Source organism: Oratosquilla oratoria, chromosome 5, assembly GCF_046742065.1.
Source record: "Oratosquilla oratoria isolate Oo_2021 chromosome 5, ASM4674206v1, whole genome shotgun sequence".
In the NCBI taxonomy this organism is placed as follows: Eukaryota; Metazoa; Arthropoda; class Malacostraca; order Stomatopoda; family Squillidae; genus Oratosquilla; species Oratosquilla oratoria.
Genome location: NC_134781.1, coordinates 71193962 through 71221600, shown reverse-complemented (window position 1 = coordinate 71221600; position 27639 = coordinate 71193962). Strand labels below are relative to the sequence as shown.

General features: G+C 40.5%; 1 protein-coding gene across 2 annotated transcripts; it reads right to left on the bottom strand.

Moving 5' to 3' along the window:
* Positions 1 to 1051: 1051 nt before the first annotated feature.
* On the bottom strand, positions 1052 to 18619 carry LOC143025542 (putative pyruvate dehydrogenase E1 component subunit alpha, mitochondrial). Of its 2 annotated transcripts, XM_076185388.1 has the most exons (8): positions 18459 to 18618; positions 11318 to 11386; positions 10253 to 10468; positions 7587 to 7728; positions 4957 to 5162; positions 4489 to 4644; positions 3306 to 3554; positions 1052 to 1784 (listed from the first exon to the last, which is right to left on the bottom strand). In XM_076185388.1, the coding sequence occupies exons 1-8, from the start codon at positions 18507 to 18509 to the stop codon at positions 1596 to 1598; spliced, it is 1278 nt and encodes a 425-aa protein (XP_076041503.1). In that variant the 5' UTR covers positions 18510 to 18618; the 3' UTR covers positions 1052 to 1595. The 2 variants fall into 2 exon arrangements, with proteins under 2 accessions (XP_076041503.1, XP_076041504.1); XM_076185389.1 differs by lacking the exon at positions 11318 to 11386 and having other exon boundaries at positions 18459 to 18619.
* Between the last annotated feature and the right edge of the window lie 9020 nt (positions 18620 to 27639).

Sequence of the window (27639 nt, the reverse complement as noted above, 5' to 3'; positions counted from 1 at the left end):
TGCTTCCATTCCATTTCTTTACATTCTTTTAACACATTTCTCAAACATTTTATCTCAAAAATATAAACTTTTCCCTTCTGCCTCTTTTTCACAAGTCTGCTCCATATGGGTACAATCACCCCTTCCTGCAACCTTCTCTGAATTCATTCCCAAATACCTATTTCTCATAACATTTTCTATTCCAGACATTTACTTCGTTTACTCTGGACGAGTGTGGCATGGACATAAGGCAAGTGTATGCTTTGACTTTACCAACCCCTTAGTAGTGGTGACATGGTCAGTATTTTAGTGAGTTTTTCATGGCACCACTAAGGACCTAAGTCATATATACATTAGTTGTCCATGTTAAAGTAAAACCCCCTCTCATGAAAGAATGACGAGATGCTTTTCTACAATTGATCTTCCTCCTTTGTGCTGCCCCTTAAAACCTATGAGTATTCTTTACTATTTCAAATCCCCCTGTGGTATGGGGCAAGAATGCAGTCACCATGCTTGTTGTAGAGGATTAGGAGGGGAATGGATTTAGTAATTGGGGAACATTTGTGAGGTTTTAGGAGAGAAAGAGAATGCATACCTCAAGCTTTTGTATTATGATGGATATGCAAGATTTTGCTGAGGGTAAGGATGTGTTTTGGGCTTTCGTGGATCTGGAGATAACAGGGTTGCCTTGAGTTTTACATACATATATCAACAGCTCTTTCCCCTTACAAGGGAGGTAGCCAAAGTCAAAGGCACAAATCCACTCCCACCCATTTCATCCCCACATATTCCACTCCCATTCATCACCCCTCCCTCCCTCTTTTCTTGGCTCCTCCTGGATGACTGGTCACCCCTGCATCTCACCCACTGCCCTAGGTCAAAAGCAATATAGCAAGACACAGCACATCCACACCAAGGATATTTAATGGAAAACCAGTGGCCCCTTACCAACTGCCAGTGGTCTATGGACCTCCCAAAGATATTTTCAGGAAGGAAATATTGACAAGGACTGTTTCTATATTGGCTACCAGTTATAGGATGTGAAACACAGGTACTAAATAAAATAATAAAATATCCAACATTTCTTTTACTGTGATAAGTTAAGAATACTATGTACAATATAATATCACACATGCAATATATACACATTTTTCTGGTGTAGGGAGAATATACTTACAAATTTTCTTTCCAATAGTGGGTGAATTTGAAAAAATTTAGTCAATGAAGTTTTTAAATCTTAAAGCAAATCAGTATATGTTCAAAATACAAAGTATTAGGAATGATTTCATATCAAGAGTTCCATACAAAGTATACAAATGTCCATGACAAATGGTGTTATTTTCCTTATAAAATCTGACATGCTCAAAGATTTAACACATCACCAAAGAACTTCAAAATTCTATGAACTAAAACATTTTCACAATGACCCATTACTACTTGTTTGTTGTCTATATTACTGTCTACAATGATGCATACTAGGAAATGCATCGGCCCAGTGACTCATGGTAAAGAAATTGCTTTTGTTTTTTTAATACAAAATTTAAGAACTCTTTAGACATGAGCAGTAGCTTTTAGATTTCCCTTCTCCCTAACACAACATACAATCATTCCAAATCCTAATGTTGATTGAAAGGTTGAGCTATGCGCTGGTGTGTGTAGCTGTCAAACGGTGTTGTTCCACGGATGTTTTCCTCCAGTGGGTTGGAGTAGACATCTGCAGCCAGCTCCTGGACAGGGATTTCCTTGTCTGTCTTGGCAAGTTTTACATTTTCATCAACCTCTTTACGGACTTCCTGGTCAATTTTCTGCAAAGATATCAAGGAAACTTGTATATGTTTGTGTGTATATATATATATATGCATGTGTGTGTGTGTGTATGTACACACATGCACCCCCCCCCCCAAGGCTCTTTCCCACTTATCAGAATGAAGATCTACTTACATTAGGTTACTGTATGGGGTTCTGACTGTATATCTTATGTACATACATATATCAAGGGCTTTTTTCCCCCCTTACAAGGGAGGTAGCCAGTCAAAGGCATAAATTCACTCCCACACATTCGATCCCCACATATTCCACTCCCCTTTACCATCCCCCCTCCCTCCCTCATTCCTTGGCTCCTCCTGGATGATGGGCCATATCTTACGGCCATATCTTACGGCCCTATCTTATCTATATATCTTATATAGGTGATCTTTTAGGGATTCTAGTGACTTCCTTATGGGCCAAATTACTCAGCATTATATTATAATCAAAGAATTGTCTCCATTCAAAAAAGAATGCTGATCACTTTGAACTTCTACCATCCCTAGGTTCTGCTATTCTCCTTAAATCATTCTTATACTATATTACATAATCTCTTCAGTACAAGACTGTCCCCAAGGACAAAAATGCTGGTTATTGCTGACAAGACACAAACCAGGGCAAATAATTGTTGCCTCAGTTTCAACAAGTGTAAAACCCACAGCCCCACAGCAACTGGCAATAGTCCTTAGGCCCTACCACAGACCTCTCTGGGAAGAAAGTTTGGACTGTTGTACAAATTGGCTGTAAAGCATAGGAGGGGAACAGTTGCCAGTTGTTAGCTCTCCATGTAATACAGTTGAAGTTTATAGAGAGAGATCCTGGGCTCAATCCTGAGACCAAGTATCATGCAGCTCATGATGGAGGGGATTGTGTTGATAGGTTTTGAAATGGGCAACTCATCTGTCCTTGAGGGGCCACCACAAGCAGGTGGCCCACCACTGGTCCCAATCATGGCAAATGAGGTAATATGCAAGGCTTGGAGGTTTGCATGCCATAACATGTTTAAGAATATCATCTGGTTAAGTTAAGGTACTACTGAGGAAGAACAAACAAAAAACAAAGGAACTAACTTACAAATGAAACAGAGCAAGTTGTAAGGGGAGAGCAAGACTTGAGAAGGCAATGCAAGGAAATTAAAAAAGGCAAATGCTAATGTGGATGATGACTATCAACCAGGTTGAACATACATATACCAGGTTGGAAAAAAAAAAATTATTACCCATTGTTAATACATACAAGGGCTTTTTCCCCCTTACACGAGAGGTAGCCAAAGTCAAAAGGCTTAATTCCACTCTCACCCATGTTATCCCCACCTACTCCATTCCCATTCACTACCCTCCCTCACTCCATCTTATCTTGACTCCTCCTGGATGACAGGTCATTCCTGCATCTCACCCACAGCCCATTGTTAATAGCCTGAAACAGATTTTTTGACCCATAAAATTTCTGTACTAAGGGGGGAAAAAACCCTTGGTATATGTATGTATGTGTAAAATTGGCTTATCATATATACTCCTTACCTTCAGTTCTTCTGCTGTGACAAGCTGTGAAGACACTATCTTTTCTTTGAAGAGCATGATAGGGTCACGTGTTTGCCTCACCTCCTGGATCTCATCACGTGTTCGATACGAAGTGCCTGGGTCGGACATTGAGTGACCACTGTAGCGATATGTTGCTGCCTCAAGCACCAGAGGACCCTTGCCACTATAGCAGTACTCCTGGCAGTACTTGAGAGCCTCGCGTACAGCAAGAACATCCATACCATCAATCTGTGACAAATATATTTGCGTATTTATCAGCAGCTTGAAGTAGATGCATAATCATTACCCCTGACTGATGTCATGCTGTCAAATGTAGATGTTTCGGAAGTACATCTCACATATATTGTAATTTAAACCAACTTCAGTAAAATATCAAATTCCATTTTCGTGTTTTCTATAAATAAATTATCAGTATCAAACATGATTTTAAAAACATTCTCTGAATATATGGGACACATAATGTCTGAATAAATTGTTTGAGAAATATGTGCTACAAGAAAGGATAGTGGGACGCGGTCTTCAGTGTCTCCCCCTTGGTGATTGAATCTAGGGCAGTTTGATTCTGTGGCGAAACCTATTCTGTGTTGATACAGTGAGTCCTCCTTATACGGTAATTCTTTATCCGGTAAATCCACAGTTACGGTATTGGGTAATTACTACCCTCGATTCTATTTACGGTAAGAAAAATTCACAGATACGGTATCCACTCGTGTTTTGGAGGTAAAATTAGATATTTCGAAGAGGAAAGAGCAGGGAGAAGGTAAGTCTGCCATAAATCGAAACTTGGGTTCGGTATACTGTAATTTCAATTTGCGGTAAGGTTTTCAGGAACGCATATGTACTGTACAATGAGGACTCACTGTACTGTTTTAATCCAGGATGGTTTCCTAAATGCAAGCATGCCAGTGTGGTTCTTACATCTCTTGGTAGGGATTTTTCCAGGGGGTTGGGTGAAGTACAGAATTTGTGGGTCTATTTCTAAGAGCTTGTTTAGTGATCTGGGTGTGAATGTGCTTTTGGGTGGATGTACTGTGTGGTACTGGTGGTAGGTTGTTACATATATTTGAGTAAGAAGCTTTACAGCAATAATCCACTGAGAAATATTGCCTAAAGAACTCTTTTGTGTCTAAGGCTGCTTAAACTGTTTAAAACCCATACTAACCCATATTCCTGGCACGTAATCCCCACGAGTGTAGTAATCTGTGGAAGCAGATGCACGCTCAACACTAGTACCCATGCCATAGCCATTGTTTTCACACACAAATACTGCAGGAAGGTCCCACAACTTGGCAATATTGTAAGCCTCAAAGATCTGGCCCTGTAATTGAGGATTTAGTCATAATTAGGAATACTATATATCAGTTCATATATTCACTTGCTGAATATTCTTATTTCCATACCATGCAACCTTTAGACTCATTCAATCCCCACCTATTTAACTTTCATGATTTTAAAAGCAATTACATATATTTCAAGGGCACAGTTCATTAAATTCCACGCTACAAAGTCCTCTGAATGGGGGCACTGTCCTAGCCTCCCATTATGGGGGGAGTTTGTGGTGTTAAACCATAACAACATATATTCATAATTTTTACTGACATTATCTTTTTCCAAACACAACATACTGTACCTGGTTGGCTGCTCCATCTCCAAACAATGCGATGCAGAGACCTTGTTTGCCTGAATACTTAAGTGCCAAAGCAATGCCTGCCCCCAATGGAACCTGTGCACCGACAATACCATTTCCTCCATAGAAATTTTTGGAGTACATATGCATTGAACCACCTTTACCCTTGGCACACCCTGACTGTCGCCCAGTCAGTTCAGCAAGAACACCTGTCAAGAAGGAGCAACTATTAAAGAAATACATAGACATAATATCTCTTGCTTTGAGTTTTACTGACTGAAAAGGACCAATGATGAGTTATTGTTGTTGTCATTCCCTAGATTGTCTGGCAAGCAGTCATCTCCCTGAGGAATGTCATGGTTGGAACATTTTCCCACAAATCCCTTACAGAGTATATGTTGTGTTGTTGGTGTGCATAACTGTAAACATTGCAGTCTTCTATAATATGTTGTATAGTATGGGATGAAGTGTTACATCCTGGACAGTTATATGTGATGCAGTCCAGCCACCTCTGGAGACTTGGAAGGGCTAGATGGTGGCCACACTGCACCCTGGCCAGGTAGACTATGTCCTCTAGGGGGAGAAAAGATTCAGAAAGGTGAATATCAGAGGGTTGGTCAAGTACCAATGTGTTATTTGTTGATGGAGCAGTGAGCAATATGATTATGGATATGTTTCTGGAGGTAAGAGTCTGATGGTTGTGGAGGAAGAGAAGAAAGTATTTGGGTGTTGTTTTGATATTTCCTGGCATGCATGGATGTTTTGCCATATAGTGTAGTGTGTGGGCTGTGCTTGTGGAGGCTGTGGCAAATGTTTATGTGCCTCATGTCAAGGTGATGCTTGACTTTGAGGACTTTTGTTTCATAGTGTAGATTGCAACCTGCAATTTTCTTTAGGACTTTGTTCTGTGTAGTCTGTAGGGTATCGTGGTGTTTCTTAGTGAGGTTAGGGGCCCACATAGGTCTCACATAGTTATGATAAACATTTGCTAGTGGCAGCCCTGTAAGATGGACAGCATAGCTGCACATTTTCAAAACCTGTCTTCAACTCCTTTATCTCCATCAGGAAGTGAAACCCTGAGGGACTGACACTGTCTCCAGACTGTGCTCAGAATCTCCATCATCTTACTATTTCTTACACTTTTCACACAAGGAGAGCTGACCAATGACACTGACACTGTCTCCAGACTGTGCTCAGAATCTCTATCATCTTACTATTTCTTACACTTTTCACACAAGGAGAGCTGACCAATTGTATGGTGATGCGATGGTACTGAACCAAATGAGGTATGGGTAGCGAGGTCAAAAGAGGTTACATCAAGCGAACCCCTGCAGGCTAAGGGTGCTAATGCACAATAAACAAACAATGTTTTGCCTGCAATGGTAGTGACAGAGTGGAATCATCTCAACTACTAAAGATCCAAAAGGAGTGCCTGCAAGCTGCAGCTGGAAGCTTAAGGAAAGAAAATCAGATACTGCCATAGAAACTGGCAATAGGCCACCAGCAGGGGTTAGTACACAGGCCTGTGACCCACGTAATCACCCCACTCTCTTCCACTCTTTACTACATGACAAGCAGACTCACTCACCATACCTTGGACCTAATCTGCACTTCCACATTTCCCTAGATAAATCCTTTAATCTGTGGTATCTGCCTCCTGCATCCAAGCACCAATACACAAAAGGCATAAACTACATGTATCCTTTCTCCAACTGCCACTACTGCTCCCTTCCTCCTACTAGTTTCAGCTGGTGACCAAGAAACAGTCCCACACCAATACAACACAGACAAGATCAGTGCCACTTCCGTAAGAGCTGGTGGCAGGGGTGTGCTGTGGTTGTTTGGCCACAGGGAGAAGGGATTGCTCAGCCAGGTAGTCTAGGAAACAGAAACAGCAACAACAACAACAAAAACAACTTGGACAAGAATCCAAAGTTCCTTCCCACAAAGATCTGTGGGAAAGCCTAAGGACCATTGCCAGCAACAATTATCATTATTGACTGGAAACCTTCAGTCCCACAAGGCTAACACGAGTCCTCAGTCCTTGCAATATATCTTTGTTAGACATCAATCAATTGTTGCCTTTTGTTTAGTTGACTGGAAACCCATATTCCTACAGTAGTTGGCAACAGTTACCAGGCCCTGCCATGGATCTCAGGGAAAAAACCTAACAACTTTGTATATGTGTCGGGCAATTTCTATAACATCAGATGAAAGTAGAAGAAAGGGGGCAGCTGTCAACTGTCGGCTCTCCTTTAGTCTGAAGGTGGAGGAAGTACAATATGATGAAGAGTGATCTTGGGCTTATTCTGAAGACAAAGCGTCAGCCCCTTGGGGCCCTGCAAATAGAAGTAAGGAAGAGGACTTGGTTTGAAGACGGCAATAGGGAGAGAACTCTCTTTGATGTCATTCTTGCAGGACCACCTTGTGCAGGTCTTCATGACTGATCCCTACCTAGACATAGTTGGATTTAATCCTGGAGCAAACACTAAACTACCTTTAAACCAAATTGCATTTTATGAACATAACATCAAATTTATAGAAATATACATGAGAATGGTCAATGATGTCAGTAATGACAATTTTGTATCACCAATTCATTTTCAAGTATAAACCTGACCCCTTGCACATACCTCCAATTGGCACACCCATAATATAAGCCCATCCATGGTCTCTGTAAGCAGTGATAATGGAATCATCTGGGTTGAGAACTGCTCCCATGCCCACACAGATGGCCTCCTGTCCACTGTATAGATGGCAGAATCCACGAATGGCCTGAAAGAAAATTTCTTAAGTACTGTCTGCTGGGTATCATCAGTTCCCAGGACTGTGAATGGTTGAGCTACAGCTATGTGTTCCCATGGTTTTAAACCCTACCCACCAATTGATTATGTAGGCCCTTCAACATTGGTTTACAAATAAAAAGCATGTCAACATCTCTTTGAGCCCATAGCAAAGCCAGATATAGATCTGAATCAAGTCTCAGAAATGTACTACATGCCATCACTTCTAGAAGTTTCTATTCACTAACTACTCAGTTTACAAAGCTGGTTCTGCTTTACAAATGTGCAAACAAGCTTAGTACACAGGATGTGGTTTAATTCAGGGTCTGATTTCCTATGTTTTTCATCTTATATACAGGGTGTTTGGGATAAATTTCATATTCTTTGATCTTCATAACTATTTGAAGGATTTAATAGCAGTAAAGTGCAATGGATAGCTGATTCTATGTACTATTGGTGGGTATGAGAGCTAGAGAGCATGAATGACTGGAAAGCACTGGAATATTGAAAGAGAGTGACCTGCATTATGATGATTAGCGCTGGGTTCCAAAATTCGGAAATCTTAGCTGCAGCTCAGTGCTCCTTGAATACTGTGAAGGCTGTGATATGTGAGCTAGAGAACTGTGACAGATGTGGAAGCAGTGGCTATCAGGACGGATCACAGCAAGCATCCTGACTGCACAACGAAATTCGTTGAGAAGCTGCAAAAAATGGTGCGGCAAGATCCAGGCAAGGCAATGCAGACCTTGGCAAGAGAGATGGGCATTGGAGTGGCGACTATGATGAAAGTGCCGAACAAGGATCTTCACTACTCCTCATACAAGAGGCACAAGGAGGGCCACTATTCACCACCAAGGCCCAAGGAAACCACCCTACGAAAGCCAAGAAGCACCTCAACAAAGTCAAACACCCAGTCAAGCCAGGGATGCTCTGGTTCTTCTCAGATGAGAAGAACTTCTACCAGGATCAGTTCCACAACATGCAGACTAACACATGGCTAGTCTACAGTCCGCATGAAGTCTCACACTTCATGAAGACCAAGTTCTCTTAAACTGTGATGGTCTTTGGGTGTGTTTCCAGCAAAGGCCATGTCATGCCCCCTACATCTTTGAAGACGGACTCAGACTCACTTCAGATGGCTATACTGAGTTGCTGTCCACTGTTGTCAAGCGCTGAGTGGAGAGGGTGGCTGCAGGATGACCATACGATTGGCAACAGGACTCAGCTCCATGTCACACTTCCAGGAAAACCCAGAAGTAGCTGTCCGAGAACTTCTACGACTTCACCAGTCCCAACACCTGCCCCCCTATCCCCAACTTGCCTTATTGCAACCCCATGGACATGTGTGGGGCGCAGTTGAAAAAGTCACCAATCGTACTGCCTGCAACACCAAGGACAAGCTGACTGCCAGGATAAAACTGGCGTTCAGGTGTCTCTCGAAGGACACAGTGAAGGTCACATGCTGCAGGTTCAGGTCCCACCTGGAGGCCGTGATGGAGCCTCAGGGTGGCTTCTTTGAGTGAGCTGTATTTGGCAAAAGATCCTCTAAAAGAAGCAATTTGAATTTTGAGAATACATCAATTTCTGGTCAAGCTATGACGTTTTTCTTTCCTTTCTTAAAGTGTCAAATTTATCCCGAACACCATGTACATATATGTCTGATATGGCTAATTCAGTCTAATCTAGTGAGGAGACAATCAGACTGTTCTGGATATTATGTGGTATGATAATCTCCCAAGTTACAATATGTGTTCTGCTTTAACATTCTGCCTCGTGCCTTACTTCCAAACTTCAAAAACAAGGGGATGGTATAGGTACTTCTCAACTAGCATTGGACCTACATGTTCTCAAGTTTGACAGGTCCTTCCCTTTCTTTGTATACTTAAGGGTTAATATCCAAGGACCATAAAAAATTAAGACGTGCCTCCAGGGCTCACCAGTATCATTCATCTTGGGTTAGCGAGGTTAGTCACGTTTAAAACCCTTTAACAGGGATTTGTGAAAGGTGCTTACATCAACATGACCCAATGCTGTGTAATGGGTTACTTTCAATGCAGATGGCTTTGCCTGGAGAAGGCCTAGATAAATGCACTCATTATGGTGGTACTATCACTGTAGAAATAGTTGCCAAATACCTTTTAACCCATAAGAAGTGTTGCTGCACTAAGAATTTTAATGTAGCTAACACATGACCTAACTCAGCTGGGAAGTAACTCCACTTTTCACTTGGTTAAAGACTAAATCAATGAACCTAATGAAGAATAATTACCAAATTGCATTCATCTAATCATAGTATACAGAATAAGAACTATGGTTCTAAGAGCCTATTTCCATTGGTCAAATTTAACTTTACATACACTTAAATATTTCACTCTTACAAAACTGGGAAAGTACCTCACACACCAAGTGGTTCTCTCCTTTCTGTTCAATATTGTTTATTCTACACAGCAGTGAAAAAGTAAGTTATACACATTGTTTCAAAACTGACAGAATGTAACTCAGGTCACCTCACTCACCTTCTCCTTATAAAGGTTCCCAGATGCAGATTCCAATCGCCTTATAACTTGCATCTGACGGTAATATTTAAGAGCTTCATCCCGTGTGCAGGTGACAGTCGTGTTTGGGCCAGATTCAAGCTTGTGTAGCTTGTATGGTCGCACTTCATAGGTGGCCTCAGTTGCAAGAGTTTGCTGCCTGCTCCCAGATAAAGTCATAAATGGTGCAAGGAACTTCTGCAATAGGACATTGACATGATTACATATTGGTGTCAAAAGTTATCTAAGAAACTTTTTTTGACTAGATATGACTTCAAACTTAAAAACAAAGAAAACTACCAATTCTTGGGTTTGAAGAATGAATTGAAAATCTATCTTTGATGGCACTTGTATCATGATTTGACCCAGCAATACGAAATTTTGAAATTTATAAAAAATAAAATAAAATAAAAAGTCATAACCAAACTTTTATTTATGGATCACTCATTTCTATTAATCTAATTTTTTATGACCATTCTATCTTCATATTATTCAGTTCATTACAGATCCAAGACTGACATTTTTTTTAACTAAAAGGAAAAAAAGCTACACCAACAATCATTACCATAGCAAAGTATGTTGCAGCAGTTTACATTTCAAGATGTGCAAAAACTAATTTGCTTTCATTACTGTACTGCAGTTTTTACCAAAAAAAAAGTGAAAAAAAAAAAATAGTGAATCTGAACAAATATCTAAAACAACCTGATTCGGCTTTAGCCACAGGAATGTTACACTAGGAAAATAATACTGTCAACTCTTATCAATTAATATTACACTTATAACTATGGAAGTAAAATATTCCAGGAATACTATACTAGCAACTATACAAACATAAACAAGTCCCTAACCAATTATCACCATTCAACCACTTTACTAAAGAAAAGAAACCATTTAGCTGCATTCCAATGAAGAATGAAAAACATACCAAAGAAACAAAACTTGAAATGAAACCATAAATATATCCACTGAGTATCCAATCTTTACTATGATGCTACAGATATTCTCCAAACAAACAAAACATCAAAGTATTTGTGCTCAAGTCAGTACCATGGACATTTCCCAGAAGTCCGTCCACATGACAGAAGCTGTTGCCTGGGCTCGAGACAACATGCTGTACTGATCCACGCAGCAATGAATGAAGAAAAAAGTCATAAGCCAGCTACCACAGCAGATACAGGATATAATCAACCTACTTCTAAAGTGGGATGGGTAGGGGTGGGTGCATGCCTATGCTGGCTATCTCCCTTATAAGGGGGAAAGTGCCTTAGGTGTATAAATAGATAGATAGACTTCTGAATATTTCATGCCTAGAACCATAAAACATGAAATCTACAGTCCTGTTATATACAATTGTCCCATCTGCTGTACATGCATATGCATGTACTGACATGCAGCTGACACGAGTAAACTATTTTACCATGTTAGCCTGGGTGTTCCACATTGACTCCTTCACTATTACTGAATATTGTGTGTTCAATATCTAGTGTAGGTTAAGGCATGGTATCTACAGGTGTCAAAAAATATCCATCTTAAGCTGTCCCACTGTTAATCAATTATGATAAATACCAAGGCTAATAACTGATGTAAAATCTTGTATAGATATATTCAACAAAAATAAATTCAGACATAGTAAACAATTACTGAATGACTGCAATATAATAGGCCAAATATCCACATAACAATATAAAATATATGTATTTTGAGTGGATAAGGAGCAGCACCAGCTCCAGTTCATGGGCCCTCCTGTGAAAGAACTATGCACTGCACCATTACCTTTGACCCGAGCAATGGGATAGAGGCCTAGACAACCCACTCCTGAGATGTTAAGACAGAATGGGTGGTTGATTGGGTTTTTTATTTGTGTATGATATGGGTGTGCTTTGACTTAGCCACCCCTTTATATGGGAGAAAGAGCCTTTGATGTGTATATAAACATACATGCATATGTGTGTGTGTGTGTGTATATCTGTACATGTAAGTTTTGAAACCTTTAATATATGGATTCAACACTTGTGAAACATATCTGCTCCTTGAATGGCAGGTATATATCATCTTATATCAAACAAATTCAAATGAAATCCCCCAACAATTGATCAATCTGTTTCTTCCAGACCTCTCACAGGAGACCCATGGCCCCAAGGAATCCAGCCAAAACCACGTAGCCGTCCCACATGTGACTTCAGTTGTGTGGAGTTGTCTTGGTTACAGGAGCAGTGTATTATTACATGGTCTGTAACTTTTCAAGGGGAGATTATCATGTCACTATTGTGATTTACTATTGCAGCCATCCACTGCAGTCAATCATTTGCCCTGATTCTCTTGCAGGAAGCCTGCAGCCACTAGTTCTTGAGTCTTATGTAGAAAGTGATTAGTATTTCTGATGTCCAAAAACTGTACCTGCAATTGTTTTTAGTGTGTTCAGTTTCAGCTTTTTTCATTGCTGTCAGGTCTTTAATGTGTTGACTGAAGGTCACATATCAAAAAGAGGCCCAGTAGATATTACAGGTCTTCTGTCCAGTGAGAGAGGTTGGTGATTCAATCTAACTATTGAGTGGTAGTCATGGACATGCAATATTACTGATGATTTCTCTGGAGAAGCATTTTTTTTTTATTTGTCTGCCATTGTTCTAACTTTTTTAAGTAGATCTGTGTGTTTTTGGCTATCACTTTGTAGATGCTGTGCAAGGCTATTATGTTAGGTCATCTGCATATGCAAGAGCTTTGAGGTTGTATCTAGATTTGGTGTGGAGAGGTCATTTGTGAACAGATTAAATAACAATGGTTATAATGTTGCTCCTTGGGGGATGACACTGTACAATACTTTGATTCCTAATAGATGAGTGTTTCATGACACTCCACTCTACCAACTACTTTCTACTCTCCACTCTTTACTCATCTACCAAGTCTATCAATCATTTCTCATCATTTTTGTGTATACTAGCTTCTATGATCCTTTTTGACAGGATGTATTTGGGTAACATGTCTACTGGTACCGATCTTTGCTGGGTGAGGTTTGAGAGTAATGTGTTGGTGGAATGACCCTTTTTGACAAAGTACTGGCCCTTTGGGGCTGTGGATGTGCCGTGTCTTGCGACACGGCTTCTGACCCAGGGCAATGGACAGGATGCAGGGATGACCCGTCATCCAGGAGGTGCCAAGATAAGAGGGAGAGAGGAGGGGAGTGGAACATATAGGAAATGGAATGGGTGGGAGTGGTTTCTATGCTTTTTTCTTTTTGGCTACCCACTGTGTAAGGGGGAAAAAGCCTTTGGTATATGTATGTATGTACTGGCCCTTTGGGGCTGTACCTCCAGATGGAGGTCAGGGTTGGTGAGTTGCATCTGTACAGCACAATGTATTTACCTAAATGTAGTATATACAGGAAAGGAGCAATGCTCGCTGAATCCCGTCTCCTATTCTCCAGTTTTCTTTTGTGGCAATGGCATCTCCCTAGGCAATCTCAAGTTTGGTACCTACTATCTAGAAAAAGTCAATGTTCACTTACACCTTTAAAAATCTCTTACTTCCTTCCAACCTATCTCCTCATAATTGTTTTCTCTAAGAAGGATACTACAGTGATACCCTCCCACACCTACTAGCTAAGCTAAAGACAATGAAACAAACCTAGTTCCCTTCACATGCCATAAATGTCTAAGACCCATCAAATATGCATACATAGTTACCCAGTCCAACAACTGTAAATATTGGGTCCATGTGAAATGTACCACACTCCTAAACATCAATCACACAAATTAAACCTGCTGCCAACACACACACCTAAACCCAGAACCAAAAACATCCCAACATAAAACACATCCTAAATATACTACACATTAATATCAATGCAATAACAAAGCATACACAGCTGCAGCAATTATCATGCATACATACTGCACTAATACAAGAAACTAAACTCATCACATACCACACTAGCTTTCATAGACTACACTACAATCTGAGCAGACAACACAATATAGTTGATTTTTATCATTTATACACAAAAACATTTAATTCTCCAACAAAAAGAAACTAAACAATCACTCAGGAGATGCTCTAGTAGAAATAATCTCCACTCATAAATAGAGAAGACAACATCTACATACCACCTACTAAATCAACACCCCCAAAGATACGTTCTTACCTTCAACTGATCCAAGACTTAATGAATCACATATTTGGTGGAAAACTGAACAAGAACCATTCATATGACTACACACACATTCAGCAGAATAGAGAGGAAATAAAATCCTAGACCCACTTCCCAACCTAATCTAACTAATCTCCGTTGACCTCCCGAAAAAACAAGCATCCCCTCCCCAAACACAAACAACAAGCAACTCCACCAGACATTCAATTCTGGTCACCCTCACTTTATCCACATTGTGGGAATCTGTGTATGATTTCACCTTAGACCTGATGAAACCCTGGTGCATTCCATCTCAGGTTTTTGCTCAACTTGACATACAGCCCGAGTGTTGCAACCACAAGACTATGATCAGTTTTAGAGAACTCGGCACTAACAAGCCCTACAGCTCTTTAGGATTCTCTTGCAAATACTAACGAGACTGTCATCAATTGCCTGTACCATACCTCTAGCACTCCTATACAAAGTCCATCAGTGTGAGTTTTAAGTCTCTAGAACCAGGGGGCAAACTAGCCTCAACCTTCTGGACATTCCAGAATTCAGACGAGATCTATAAATCCTCCTGGTTCTACAGTCAGTAACAGCTCTGAAATTGTCCAAAACAACAAATGTTTCCCATGGTGGACACTAGTCAAGCTTGACATGAAAAATATGCTTCTCTTCAAGTTCGCATGCTTTGGTAGGAGCACACAGTATTTACCTACTTGTATTTTACGGGACAAGAGCTATGCTTGTGATGACCCATTTTCATGTCTCTCCGCATCCAGTTTATTCTTAAAATTGTGTATAGTTTTGGCATTCACTGTTTCTCTGTTCAGTTTGTTCCAGACATCAAATCACTCTATGTGGGAAGCTATTCTTTTTCTATAAGCAAGTGCAATAGGAGAGATGAAGCAGGTGTGCTTCAATCTCACCACCATCATGTGTTCATCAACTTCAATAACTCTTGTAACAGTGGGCTGCTGTCAGACAGCTATGCTAATAACTACCTACCTCCTGAAGGTGGGCCCCACTACAGTGGCCTGAACATTGAGATGTGTAATCCTTACAAGTGACCACCTTACTGCCTCCTCAACTCCGAGAGAGCCACATTATACACTACAAGTCTATTGACCTCAGCTGATAAAAATAGAAGTCAACCATACTTGGTGGGGTATTTTTTCCCCCAGTCTCCATAGGTAGGAGTCTTTCAAAACAATAATCTTAAATACATTCAAAGCCAAGTCTGACAGATGAAGACAAAGATATGTAGCTGTTTACCTATAAATTACAATTATGCAAATTTAAGCCCAAGTCACACTATAACAACTCAAGTACATTCGTTTGAGTAGAAACAACTACATTTACCATTTTTTTTATTTTTCGAATCTCCAGATGTCGTATTACCTTTGTGTCATATGTTGAGAAGCTGAATGACAAACTAAGAGAAGTTAAACCTGTACAAATATTAGACATGTTGTTGAACTGTCCTTAGTGAAGTCTAGAATACTGTAGGCAAAGTCATCCTGCAATTTTTCAAATTCACAACATATTATGAGAATCGTGATAGTGTGACTGGGGCTTGTATGGGGGAAGAAGCATATTGGTATATAGATTGATAGACAAATAACAAGACAGCTTTGAGAGAAATGAAGCTCAGGAAGGAAGCAGAGCTGACAGGAGTGACAAGTGATCTATTAACCAACCTCTATACAAAGATGCCTGCATCGGCATCTTGATTATATTTATTTTCTTGTTGTAGCTGACTGACCCCCATATTCTATGAACTGGCTTGATCATATTTCCTGTGGTTATCAATATTCTGAGTGAAATAGATCAAGTAATACAGCTGTAAGTTTATCTTTTATAACACAGGTATTGTGATGCATTATCAAATCATCATACATCAGGCAGCCAACGCTGCCAGTGCGAATCTGACTCGTACTGAAGAGATTAAAGGTCACAAGAAAGGAAGGAGTGAGAAAACTAACCTAACAACATGAATAAATGGCTAAATGGAGAATAAGTTCTGGTGGTTTGGTAAAGTAGTACTGGTACCACTCTATATGACATATGTGTACAGAAGAAGGTATGGAATGTGGAAAGTACAGAGGAAAGGCTACTATAAGAAGTTGAAAGCATAAGAAGGGAGCCTGGAATCAACATTCAGTCACAGTAGCTGGATTAGTTATTTGAAGGATATCACTGCAACTAAAGAATAATGCCATAATACATGGAAGTGTTAGCAAAGACTCAAAGATGGCAGATAACTATTAGTTTAGGTTTCACCCAGGTAGCTCAACTAGTGAAGCAAGAGACAGTACAGAAATACAACTCGGAAAGTTTTACCAGATTTCAGTGAACTTGGAAAGGGCTTTTGACCATGTACCAAGAAAAGTGTTAAGAGAAGGCCTTGAGGAGAAAGGGGGCACTTCATAAGACGGTGGTATCAGTCATGGCTCTATGTATTGGAACCATGACATGAACAAAAACATCAGCAGGAACATCACAGGAGTTTGGTATTGGAGTAAGTGTACTTCAAAAATCAGTATCAAACCCACTCCTCTTCATCACAGTAATAAATATGGCAATAGGAGGGGCCAAAAATGGTGATCCATGCAAATTAGTCCATGATGATGATGGCAGCAGAGCTGGAAGTACTGACAGCATATGGAAGACATAGAGAGAAGAAATGGAAACAAAAGTATTGAAAACAAACTTCAAGAAAACAAAGGTAATGACAAAAACAAAGTTCACTAACCACAGTATATATTAATGAAGATGACCATGTTATGGGGGGGAGTAAATTCAATAGTATGTGTATGATGCAACAAGTGCTATCACCTGAGACACAAATAATTAAATGAAAATGGTGTTCAGAACTTTCAGTGCTCAGCTTGCTAAAGAGGGGAACATACCTAAGAGACAGGAGAGAGATATGACAATTTCAAAAGGAAGAACAGAAGAAGTACACAATTTTCTTCATCTGGGAGATGTTCTACACAGCAAATTTCAAGTAGAAAACAAGAGAAGCAGTGGCAAGGAAAAATGGAGAGAGATGGCGACCTTGTTGGTGAACAGAAACATTCTGCTGAAGAGCAGAGGCAGTGTTTAAAAATAATGTTTATGAATAATGTACAAGTTAGAAGTTCAGTTATTTTATATTGTGTTGAAAAATGGGCAATGGGAGGATAAATAAAGGATATACCATGAAGTAATTGATGGATGCCGAGGTTTATGGCTGAAGCAGGATGGCTGGACAAGTTGACTAGTGGGGAAAAGGAGGAGGATAAATGGTTTGAATGAGATACGGGTAAGAATGAGACAGAGGTTATAATGGTTTGAATATGTGCGAAGGAAGAAGTGGAAGGAGTGATGAGGATGGTGAAAGAAATTGAGATACCACTACAGGAAGGAGGTTAGTCGGTAGACCAAAGAGAACATAGAGAAGTTCAATGGAGCTGGATATAAAAAAACATTAAATAAAGGATGACTGATCAAGTTGGAAGAGGTTCATCGTAAGTCCGACCCCAAGCACAAGTGATGAACTACAGGTAAAAAAAAAAAAGAGAAAGAAAATGTGTAACCGTCTTCAAAAGGCTGCCCTAGACTAGCCAGATAAAAATGAAAGATGGAATTGATCCAATGCTTTACATTTCTGAAATTTTATCTTAACATATGTAGAGCTTCATAATTGTGAAAATTAACAAACTAGTTACCATTATGGTAACTAGTTTGTTAATTTTCACAATTATGACTATGGTAACCATAGTCCATACCATGATCATGATGATGATTAGACTTACTCTTGGTCATCAATTCATTTTACAGGTTGTTTCAAGTAACTTACTCCTATGTCTATACTTACACTAGTGTTGAGTAAAAATAGGAATATATAATACTCTCTACTATACATGCAATGCCAGTACAGCAAACTAATCAATTTATGTCAATTGTCACTGTATCAAGAAAATTTGGTTGATCAGCTGTTACAAGAATGTCGTCTGCGCCATTATTAGTACTTTGATTTTCAATATGCTTTTGTGTGGCCCTATGAGCTCCTACCTGTTTTGACTGTCCTTGCCGCACAGTCGACTGAATTAGTTTGGAAAACATTTTGGGTTGATGTTAGGGTGACCTAACTATTTTTTTTTCTATTTCAACCCGGCCCGTCTCCTGTGGTCTACCAGGTCTAGTTGTACACCCTTACACGACTTTGCAATGCTTCGAGACTTGGTTGTTCGTACGAAAGATGAGGGAAGCAAGACGATACAGGCTTCGAACGTGCCTAAGAGAAAATGAAGTTGAAGAAAGAATTGCGCACGACAAGTGTTTACTGAGGAATGCTAAAAACATTTAATCTAAGTCGGTTGTAGACAAGGTAAAATTGCATTTTAGAATTAAAAATGTAAGATTAATCTATCAAGACATAGTTGTGCACATCCACGCGATAAAGCATTAGAAAATGGCGCAAATATAGAAATTACGTAATAATGTTATTTTAGTTGTGATATAGTATGAGAAAATTAAATACTATTTTCTAAAATTATAGTACATGAACGTAATATGCAATTTTCTTGGCGGAAATAAAAAACAAAAAAACTTGCTACAAGCAAATTTACTAACGAACAAAGCCGCTAGAGTACAGTCCGGACGCCATGCCAGTCTAGTCACTATCTGATGATGGCTTTCACGCTATGGATCAGGTGTTCTCCAACTACGGGTGACGTTAATAATCGCTGTTACAATAACAATAGGGTTTCCTTGGATTTTTTGAGAGAACACGGGGTTCTGCAGGAGTCTGTTAATTACCCGAGGTACAATAATAATCAGGCCGTCAGGATCCGTGACGACGACCCAGATGATCTTTAGTATTTGAGGTACCGAATTATTAAACATTAATTTGTTAGGTTACGTAGGTTAGGTTAGAATAGACTAATTTATCATCCCTTCATTTCTTCGACCTCGGCATCTATCAAAATAAACATGGCGTAACAGCCGCCGCGACTTCGTCAGAAAATAGGTTTTAGCAACTTTGCTGTTATTGATTTCCGCCAAGAAAATCGCATATTACGTTGATCTATTATAATTTACCAATTTTATAATTAATTATCTATTCCTATATCGCGCAAGTGTGCACTACTAAAATTTTACCATCTAAACTATTGCAACTATAATGCGAAGTACTATATCTAAACAACAACAGGTTATACAAAATAAAGCTGGTGGACTCGCAAAAAGAGCAGGTAAAGATGAAAGAATAACTAATAATTATCCCCACCTCTGCCAGTGGCGGCGCCAGGTGGGGGGGGGGAGGCTTTAGCCCTCCAACTGAAATGAGCAAATTGAAATTTTAAAACACTCATTGAAATAATTTTATTGAATGGAATTTTTAATTGCCAGGGCTAAATATTTGTCAGCCATCAGTGCTAGCCCTACCATTAACCCCCTCCCCTTCTGAAATGAGGATAATATATGTGTATTATCATATTACTATTAGCACCCCAAAAATTTGCTCAGCCCCCCCTTAGCCTCCCCAACTAAAAATTCCTGGCGCCGCCGCTGACCACTATAAAATCAAGAATCACACACGTGTGTGTATGGGGGAGGGGGTAGTCATAGGACTAAACAAAATGGTGCATCTCCAAGTGGTTTTTTTTTCTGGTGATATCGAATACATCTTAATTGGAAATATGTAAGAAAAATGTAGAATGGTCGAATCATGATCTTATTAAATTACAGAATGTTTGAAAATGTGCCCTAAAACTGCTGACTATGCATGCTCCTCATTTAAATCAGAGAGAAGAAATGGGTAAACTATGAATATGCAATATGAAACAGTTTGGTGAATTGTGCCATAGGATATCTGAAATATCTAGTTTCATAATTCTTCGTTCTTTTTATCTACGTTTAGTTTGTATAATTACACTGAACAACAAATTTAAAAAAAAAAAAATTACTGGAGATGTGTAAAGTGATTTAGACTAATTTGGGTACGCTGATTTCAAAAATCATAACCGTTTTGCTGTATCACATCAGGATTTTCAGTGACAGAAATATTCCCATTGCCTAGAAGTCAGGATTTCAATGAAATTTGCATATGTCTTTAACATGTCTATTTTGTACAATTGTTGTTAACTTGTGTTATATTTCTTTCTTTCAGATATAGATGAGTAGGCGTTCCTGTACCAATCATCCTGACAACTTCTGTTATGTCTGTGGTCGGTATACCAAAAAAGATCAACGGCGAAGTATATCTACAGCAGTGAAAATGAAGGCCGCCTACTTTCACTACTTCGGGTGTAAGGTGGGGGACCAAGAACAGAGCTGGGCACCACACATCTGCTGCACAAGCTGCCACACAGCCTTGACTCAGTGGTTGGTGGGCAAGCGCACGAGCATGCCATTTGCGGTGCCCATGATATGGCGTGAGCCGCAGAATCATCATGATGATTGTTATTTCTGCTGCACAAGCATCGCCGGCTTCAACAAGAAGAATAAAGGCCACATCAAGTACGCTGACTGCGTCTCTGCTCGTAAACCTGTGCCTCATGATGACGAGAACCCCGTTCCAACACCTCCAGCCGATCAGAACATAGCTGTAAGCAGTGGTGAAGAGGATGGTGATGATGAACCTTTTGAACCCGACACTCAAGAACCACACCTTCTGAACCAGGGAGACTTAAATGATCTTGTAAGAGATCTCTCGCTGTCAAAGGCAAAGGCAGAGCTGCTTGGATCAATGCTGCAGCAGTGGAATCTACTTGAACCTAAAACCAAGATATCCTTGTTCAGAGCACGTCACAGAGACATGGCTGAGTTCTTTGAGATGTAAGACACGATGACATTCTGCAGTGACATCAACGGTCTGTTGAAAGAACTTGGGTGTGATCACGATCCTGCAGACTGGCGCCTCTTCATTAACTCGGGGAAGAACAGCTTGAAGGCTGTTTTGCTCCACAATGGCAACGAGAAACCATCAGTCCCACTGGCTCACGCGTTCGGCATGACAGAGACCTATGAGACTATGCGGCAGCTGCTTGATTCCATCAAGTACAATGACTTCACCTGGCACATCTGCGGAGACTTGAATGTGGTGGCGCTGTTGTTAGGGCTGCAGTCAGGCTACACGAAATACATGTGCTTCCTTTGTCTCTGGGATAGTAGAGACGACAAGAATCACTGGACGAAGAAAGATTGGGAAGAGCGAAAGGAGCATGTACCTGGTCGACACAACGTGAAGCATGTCGCCCTTGTCGACCCAGCCAAGATTTTCTTTCCACCACTCCACATAAAGCTCGGCTTGATAAAAAAGTTTTGTACGGGCAATGGATCTGAATGGGCGTGGGTTTTTATACCTCAAGGAGAAGTTTGGCAAAAACACCTTGTCGGAGGCCAAGATCAAGGCTGGTGTCTTTGTTGGACCGCAAATCCGACAAGATTATGAAGGACGAAACTTTTCCGACAACTCTAAACCCCAAAGAGCTGGCAGTGTGGAGGAGCTTCAAAGCTGTGACGGACAACTTCTTGGGGAACGAGCGCGCGGACAACTATGAAGAAATAGTGCAGCAGCTGCTGGAGTCCTTCAGGAAACTTGGCTCCAGGATGTCCCTGAAAATCCATTTCCTACACCAGCACCTGAACTTCTTCCCTGACAACTTGGGAGCTGTCTTGGACGAGCACGGCGAGCGATTCTACCAAGAGATTTCACTCATGGAGACGCGTTACCAAGGGCGGCACAACCCGAACATGATGGGCGACTTCTGCTGGTTCCTGCATCGTGAAACTGACACAGAGCAGCACAAACGCAAAGCCAAATGCCTAAAGCATTTTTAATTACATTCTAGCGGAGTTTTTTTGTAATTTCTATAATTTTGAAGCATTCATGATGAAATAAATGAATAAATGAATTTTTGTAAATTTTATTGAAATCCTGACTTCTAGGCAATGGGAATATTTCTGTCACTGAAAATCCTGACGTGATACAGCAAAACGGTTATGATTTTTTAAATCAGCGTACCCAAATTAGTCTAAATCACTTTACACATCTCCAGTAAAAAAAAATTTTTTGTTCTGTGTTATGTTTCTGCACTGCCCGTATCGCTAAATTATTCTTTGTGGTAGCTTGCATATTTTCTTTCCTGTATATAGAAGATAAATATGGGTATAAGTAAGGTGATGAGGTGTACAAGGGGAGAATATGACAGCAAATTGGAAGTGCGTAATAAGGGAGAGAGACTACAGGACGTGCATAGCCTTAGATACTTCGTGCGAATGTGGCGGGAAAGGGAGGAGTAGAGGTAGAACGTAGATTAAGAAAAGTGAGTAAGTGCCTTGGTGGATGAAAAAGTGTAATGAGGAATAGACATTTGGGAATGGATATTAAGAGAAGATTGTATGAAGAAGTGGTTGTGTCGACAGCACCACTATGGCAGAAACATAGAACATAAGAGAGGAAGAGTTTAAATGTGTTTGAGATGAAATGCCTGAGAAGTATAGTAGGGATTACTGAGTTGGATAGAGTGAGAAACGAGGAGGTGGGGAGGAGAACGAGGTTGGCAAGGGAGTTGGGAGATAGGGTCGATGAAAGAGTATTGGGATGGTTTGGACACATGGAAATAATGAGTGAAGAAAGATTAGTAAAAGAGGTGTGGAAGGCAGAGATGGAAGGAGTGAACCTGAGGGGGCGACCAAGAATGAGATACCTGGATGGGGTAAAAGGGGTATTGGGAAAGAGGGGAATGTCTGTTGAGGAAGAAAGGGAGATGATAAGGGTGAATGGAGAATTATTGTGTAAGGATGATGGTATGCTGAATGGAAAGGAGTGGGTGATGGGGGAGGGAGTATGTTTAAATTATATTTTGATGCATCCCGAGATTTCTCCCCGTCTTCTCTAATTCTGCGTAAGGGGACGGAGAGGGGGGTCGCCGATTAAACGAAGCGGCCATGCTGTGGATGTGCTGTGTCTTGCTACATTGCTTCTGACCCAGGGCAGTGGGCGAGATGCAGGGATGACCCGTCATCTAGGAGGAGCCAAGATAAGAGGGAGGGAGAGGTGAGAATGGGAATGGGGAAAACCCATTGGTATATGAATGTATGTATTGATCAACTCCAGGTAAGAAAAGGAACAGAAATTCTGAGTAAAGTTGTTTATGTCGTTGTCACTGATGTATTTTATGTCGTTGTTGTCTTATCAACATCGTTTTCTTCGTTGTTGTTTAGTCCTTAGTATTAGAGAGGAACATCCCTTTCTTGGGTTTCTGCCACATTCCTCTGCTCTATACTGTTTTGTATAACCGAAATATGGAATTTGAGTAGAAAGTTTTCAATGCACAGATAGTGAAAGAATATTTTGTGAGAGACGGATATTTGAAGACAGGAAGACATTGTAGTCTTCCCAGAAAAAATCATTCTGCACGTTTCATTTCTCTCTCTACATTACATAACATGCAGCAAGTGAGTAGAACATATGATAATACATATTTAATTCAAACCACTTAATTGATATAACATCGTGACTGAAGCTAAATAATATGGTCTGGTAAAATGAAAGTGTATAGCCCATTAGTCATCAATTCGGTGTTAGTTAAGACCGATATATTGTGAAATGAGTAGAACATATAATATTACATATTGGACTCAAACCACTTAATTGATATAACATCATGACCGAAGCTAAATAAAATGGTCTGGTAGAATGAAAGTGTATAGCCCATTAGTCATCAATTCGGTGTTAGTTAAGAATGATATATTGTGAATTTATATCAGCCTTAGTTCTATTTAGCATTCGGCAATTCAGAATAAATTAGATTTGACAACTAGCTGTTTTAGAGACCAAGGCAACTACTGTAGATACTTGAGTTCACAGTGAAAAAAATTGTGACTGGCTATCGTAGAGGGGTGGCGCTACTTTCAACCAATAGTATTCAAGATTCACCTTTGTCGTGTTTGCATATTTCCCAAACTCGAGTTGGGGTGCATTTCATAAGTAGTTATTATATTTAACAAGTAAGTTTATTTGGCAAAGAATCAATATACATGAAATGCAGATAATGACTAGAACACAGAGCTCGAAATAACAATTACAATTGCCGAGAATAACACAAAAAACATGTAAGCTTATTTCCATTGTGGTCCTCCGTATTATTATAGTAAGTGCAACCATTGCCAACCAGTAGTAATTAAGATTCACCTCTGGAGTGTTTACATATTTTCCAAAATCAAGTTGGGGTTCAGTTCATAAGCAGTTATCATATAGTGTGTGTATGCGAAATGCAGGGAATATTTGATGTGTTGCCGCACCAAACCATCAAAATATCGTGAGGTGATTTTGTGTAACTATAGATATGTTGACTTAGAAATAGTATCTAGACATTTTATGACTGAAAAAGTGTTGTTAAGTGTTATCTGGACCCACGTCTAGTCATGAATGTTCTCCAGCCACCAACGGAAGTACGGTAGGTGGGTGTAGAACTACAACACAAACAATAGGCTATCCAGTGGCAACTGTGGCATGCAGAGGGAGGGAGGTGCCCTCCTCGGGCATCCAAACGGGTAGAGTCGTTCAATCATAATTTTAGGGAAAGGAACTTTATTAAAGTTGGTTAATTTATTTTTAAATCGAACAAAATATTTATTTTACGTTTAATCCATGTTATACATTCAACATATTTTCTCGTTTCTCAGTAAATTAAAATACAGGAACTTATTATGCGATATTCTTTGCGGGAATAAATAACAAAAAGCCTTGCATATCTACTAACGAACGAAGCCGCTAGGATACGGTACGGACGCCATGCTGTCGTCTGTCCAGTCCAGTCACGTCAGTTAGACGATGGCTTTCACGTTGTGGACCGGGTATTCTCCAACTACAGGTGACGTTGATAAGCACTGTTATGCCGCGTCCACACGGTCGAGCTGTGCCTGGCAGACTTTACCCTTACCGGGCAAAGTCCGCAGACTCTGCCCGCGAAGTACACGGCTGACGATGGTGGTTGGAGGTTAGTTGGCCGCAAGCAGGGGTTGGGAGGGAGTGGTTCAGTGCGGTACGATAACCATGGTTCCCGCCATACTTGGAAAGAAGGTAGCACTTTACAGCATTATAATTGCTGCCTGCATTAAAAAGAAAAACAAGAAACCACGGAGACATGTCTGGTGCCGGGAGCTCAGTGACAATCCTACGTGAATTGCAGGATGAAAATGAACAATTGCTTTGCAATTACATGAGAATGAACATAAGCAGCTTTTCTGTTCTCCTTTCGAAAGTGGAGCCATATATACAAAGGAAAGAGACAAATATAAGGAAAAGCAAAGCACCAATACCACATCTTGTCGAGGCCAATACGCACTAGTACTAGGTGCGGACATGGTGGTAAGGTAACTTCGGTCTGTACTCTGAATCTGAATCTGAATCTCTAGGAAAGACCACCCGCTTGCGCGGGATCGGGTTTTGTGGGAGGGGAAGAATGTCTGTAAGAAAATGAAAAGATAGTAGCGTATAAAAGAGGGCTATTGCCACCGGGCGATTTGCGAGCGATTAGGGGTTTATTGGTGGTCGCGGCACGGGAGAAATGGACCGGGAGCTTGGACGGAGGTGCTGACGCCGGGGTTAGGATTAGGATCACCAACGAAAGTTTAGAAAATGGTAGGAGGCGTAGTAGTAGAGAAAGGTGGAAAAACGGAAAAATCTTTAGTGGGAGGTAAACTGAAATGAGAAGATGTAGTAGAAGAGAAAGTTAGAAAGGAAGCGAATTTTAGTCGAAGAAAAAGTAAGTGTCTGTACTGAGCGGGTTTGCTAACTTTGCTCGCACCTCACCTCGTGCGTTTGGCAACGATGTCAGCCCTCCATCCACTGCCCGCAAATGGCGGCGGGAACGGACAGTTTGATGGTTTGCCCGATGAAATTGCCCGTTGTCGAGCAAATCCCTCGTGCCCGGCGGACAGTGCTCGACCGTGTGGACGTGGCATTACTAAGGCAAATGGCTTCCTTGGACTTTGTGAGAATACGGGGTTCTGCCGTCGTCTGTTAATTGCCCGGGGTACAATAATGTTAAGGCCGTCAGCATCCGTGACGACGACGACCCGGATGATCTTTAGAATTTGAAGTACCGAATGACTCTAGGTTAGGTTACGTAGGTTAGCTAGGTTAGGTTGGAATAGACGAATTTATCATCCTTCCATTTCTTCGACCTCGGCATCAATCTAAACAAACATGGCGTGTCATTCAACCGCCGCGACTTCGTTCGGTAGTAAAATTGGTTTTAGCTACTTATTTGTTGTTGATTTCCGCCAAGAAAATCGCATATTACGTTGATGTATTATAATTTACAAAATTAATAATTAATTTTCTATTGCTATATCGCGTAAGTGTGCACAACTAAAATTTTACCTAATCTTTGAAGTATACAATCATGGAGTTGGCATTACCAGTATTATCCACGCCACTAGCTACACTGTATAGTGTTTGACACTAAGGACAAGTTAATTCCTTTTACAAGTGCCGTTCGAGTATGGACTGCAAGTTTTAAGTGGCCAATATGTTAGGGACTTGGCCTCTTAATGCTGCCAATACCGTGTGAAGACTGCCTTAATCCACAGTTCTACACACATTGTCGGTCTACACTTGAACAAACTTCTACACTTCTAGGTTGCATGCATCACCAAGGCCAAGCGTTCCTGGGGTGAGTGTTGCTTCTTTTTTCTTTAATACCTCTACACATCTCTCGGACATTGTGAATGTTTGTGACCGGAGTCGAGGTCGTTTGACACTGTTTTCGTCTTGGAGTGTAATATACGAAGTCGTCGTGCAGGTTGACACCGATAACTTCGAGGCTTGGAGTATGTTCGTGTTGATTTTCATGCGAGTCGTCGAATGATTTTGTTGTTACACTTTTTTCCGTAAACAACCTATTATTCATAGGCCTTTCGATACTTTTCCTCAAGAAGATGCGTTCTCACCTTGATCAGTGATACAGTCGAACCTTACATGCACAAGACCGTTTCGAATGCTGACACAATTTTTGACCTCCAGGATGAATGGCGGACTTGAAATTTGAAAAATTAAGAGTTTGGTCTCAAATTACGGTGTTCACCAAGGTGGACGGCTGTCGTGTTCCCGTTATTTTCACGCCTCTGCATTATCATGAATAGAATTTTATGGTCGTGTCAACCTCGCCAATACGCTAGATCGGAGGTAAATTTACCCCTTGGAGGTAAAAAAGAAAATACATGGCAACGGGTAAATAAT

Coding starts and splice junctions, on each gene's coding strand:
- LOC143025542 (XM_076185388.1), bottom strand. CDS start 18,509: ATGTTTTCCAAACTAATTCAGTCGACTGTGCGGCAAGGACAGTCAAAA. Junction 10,469..11,317: donor ACTTCTGGGAAATGTCCATG/GTACTGACTTGA, acceptor GTCCTATTGCAG/AAGTTCCTTGCACCATTTAT. Junction 5,163..7,586: donor TATGGGTGTGCCAATTGGAG/GTATGTGCAAGG, acceptor CCTTCTTGACAG/GTGTTCTTGCTGAACTGACT.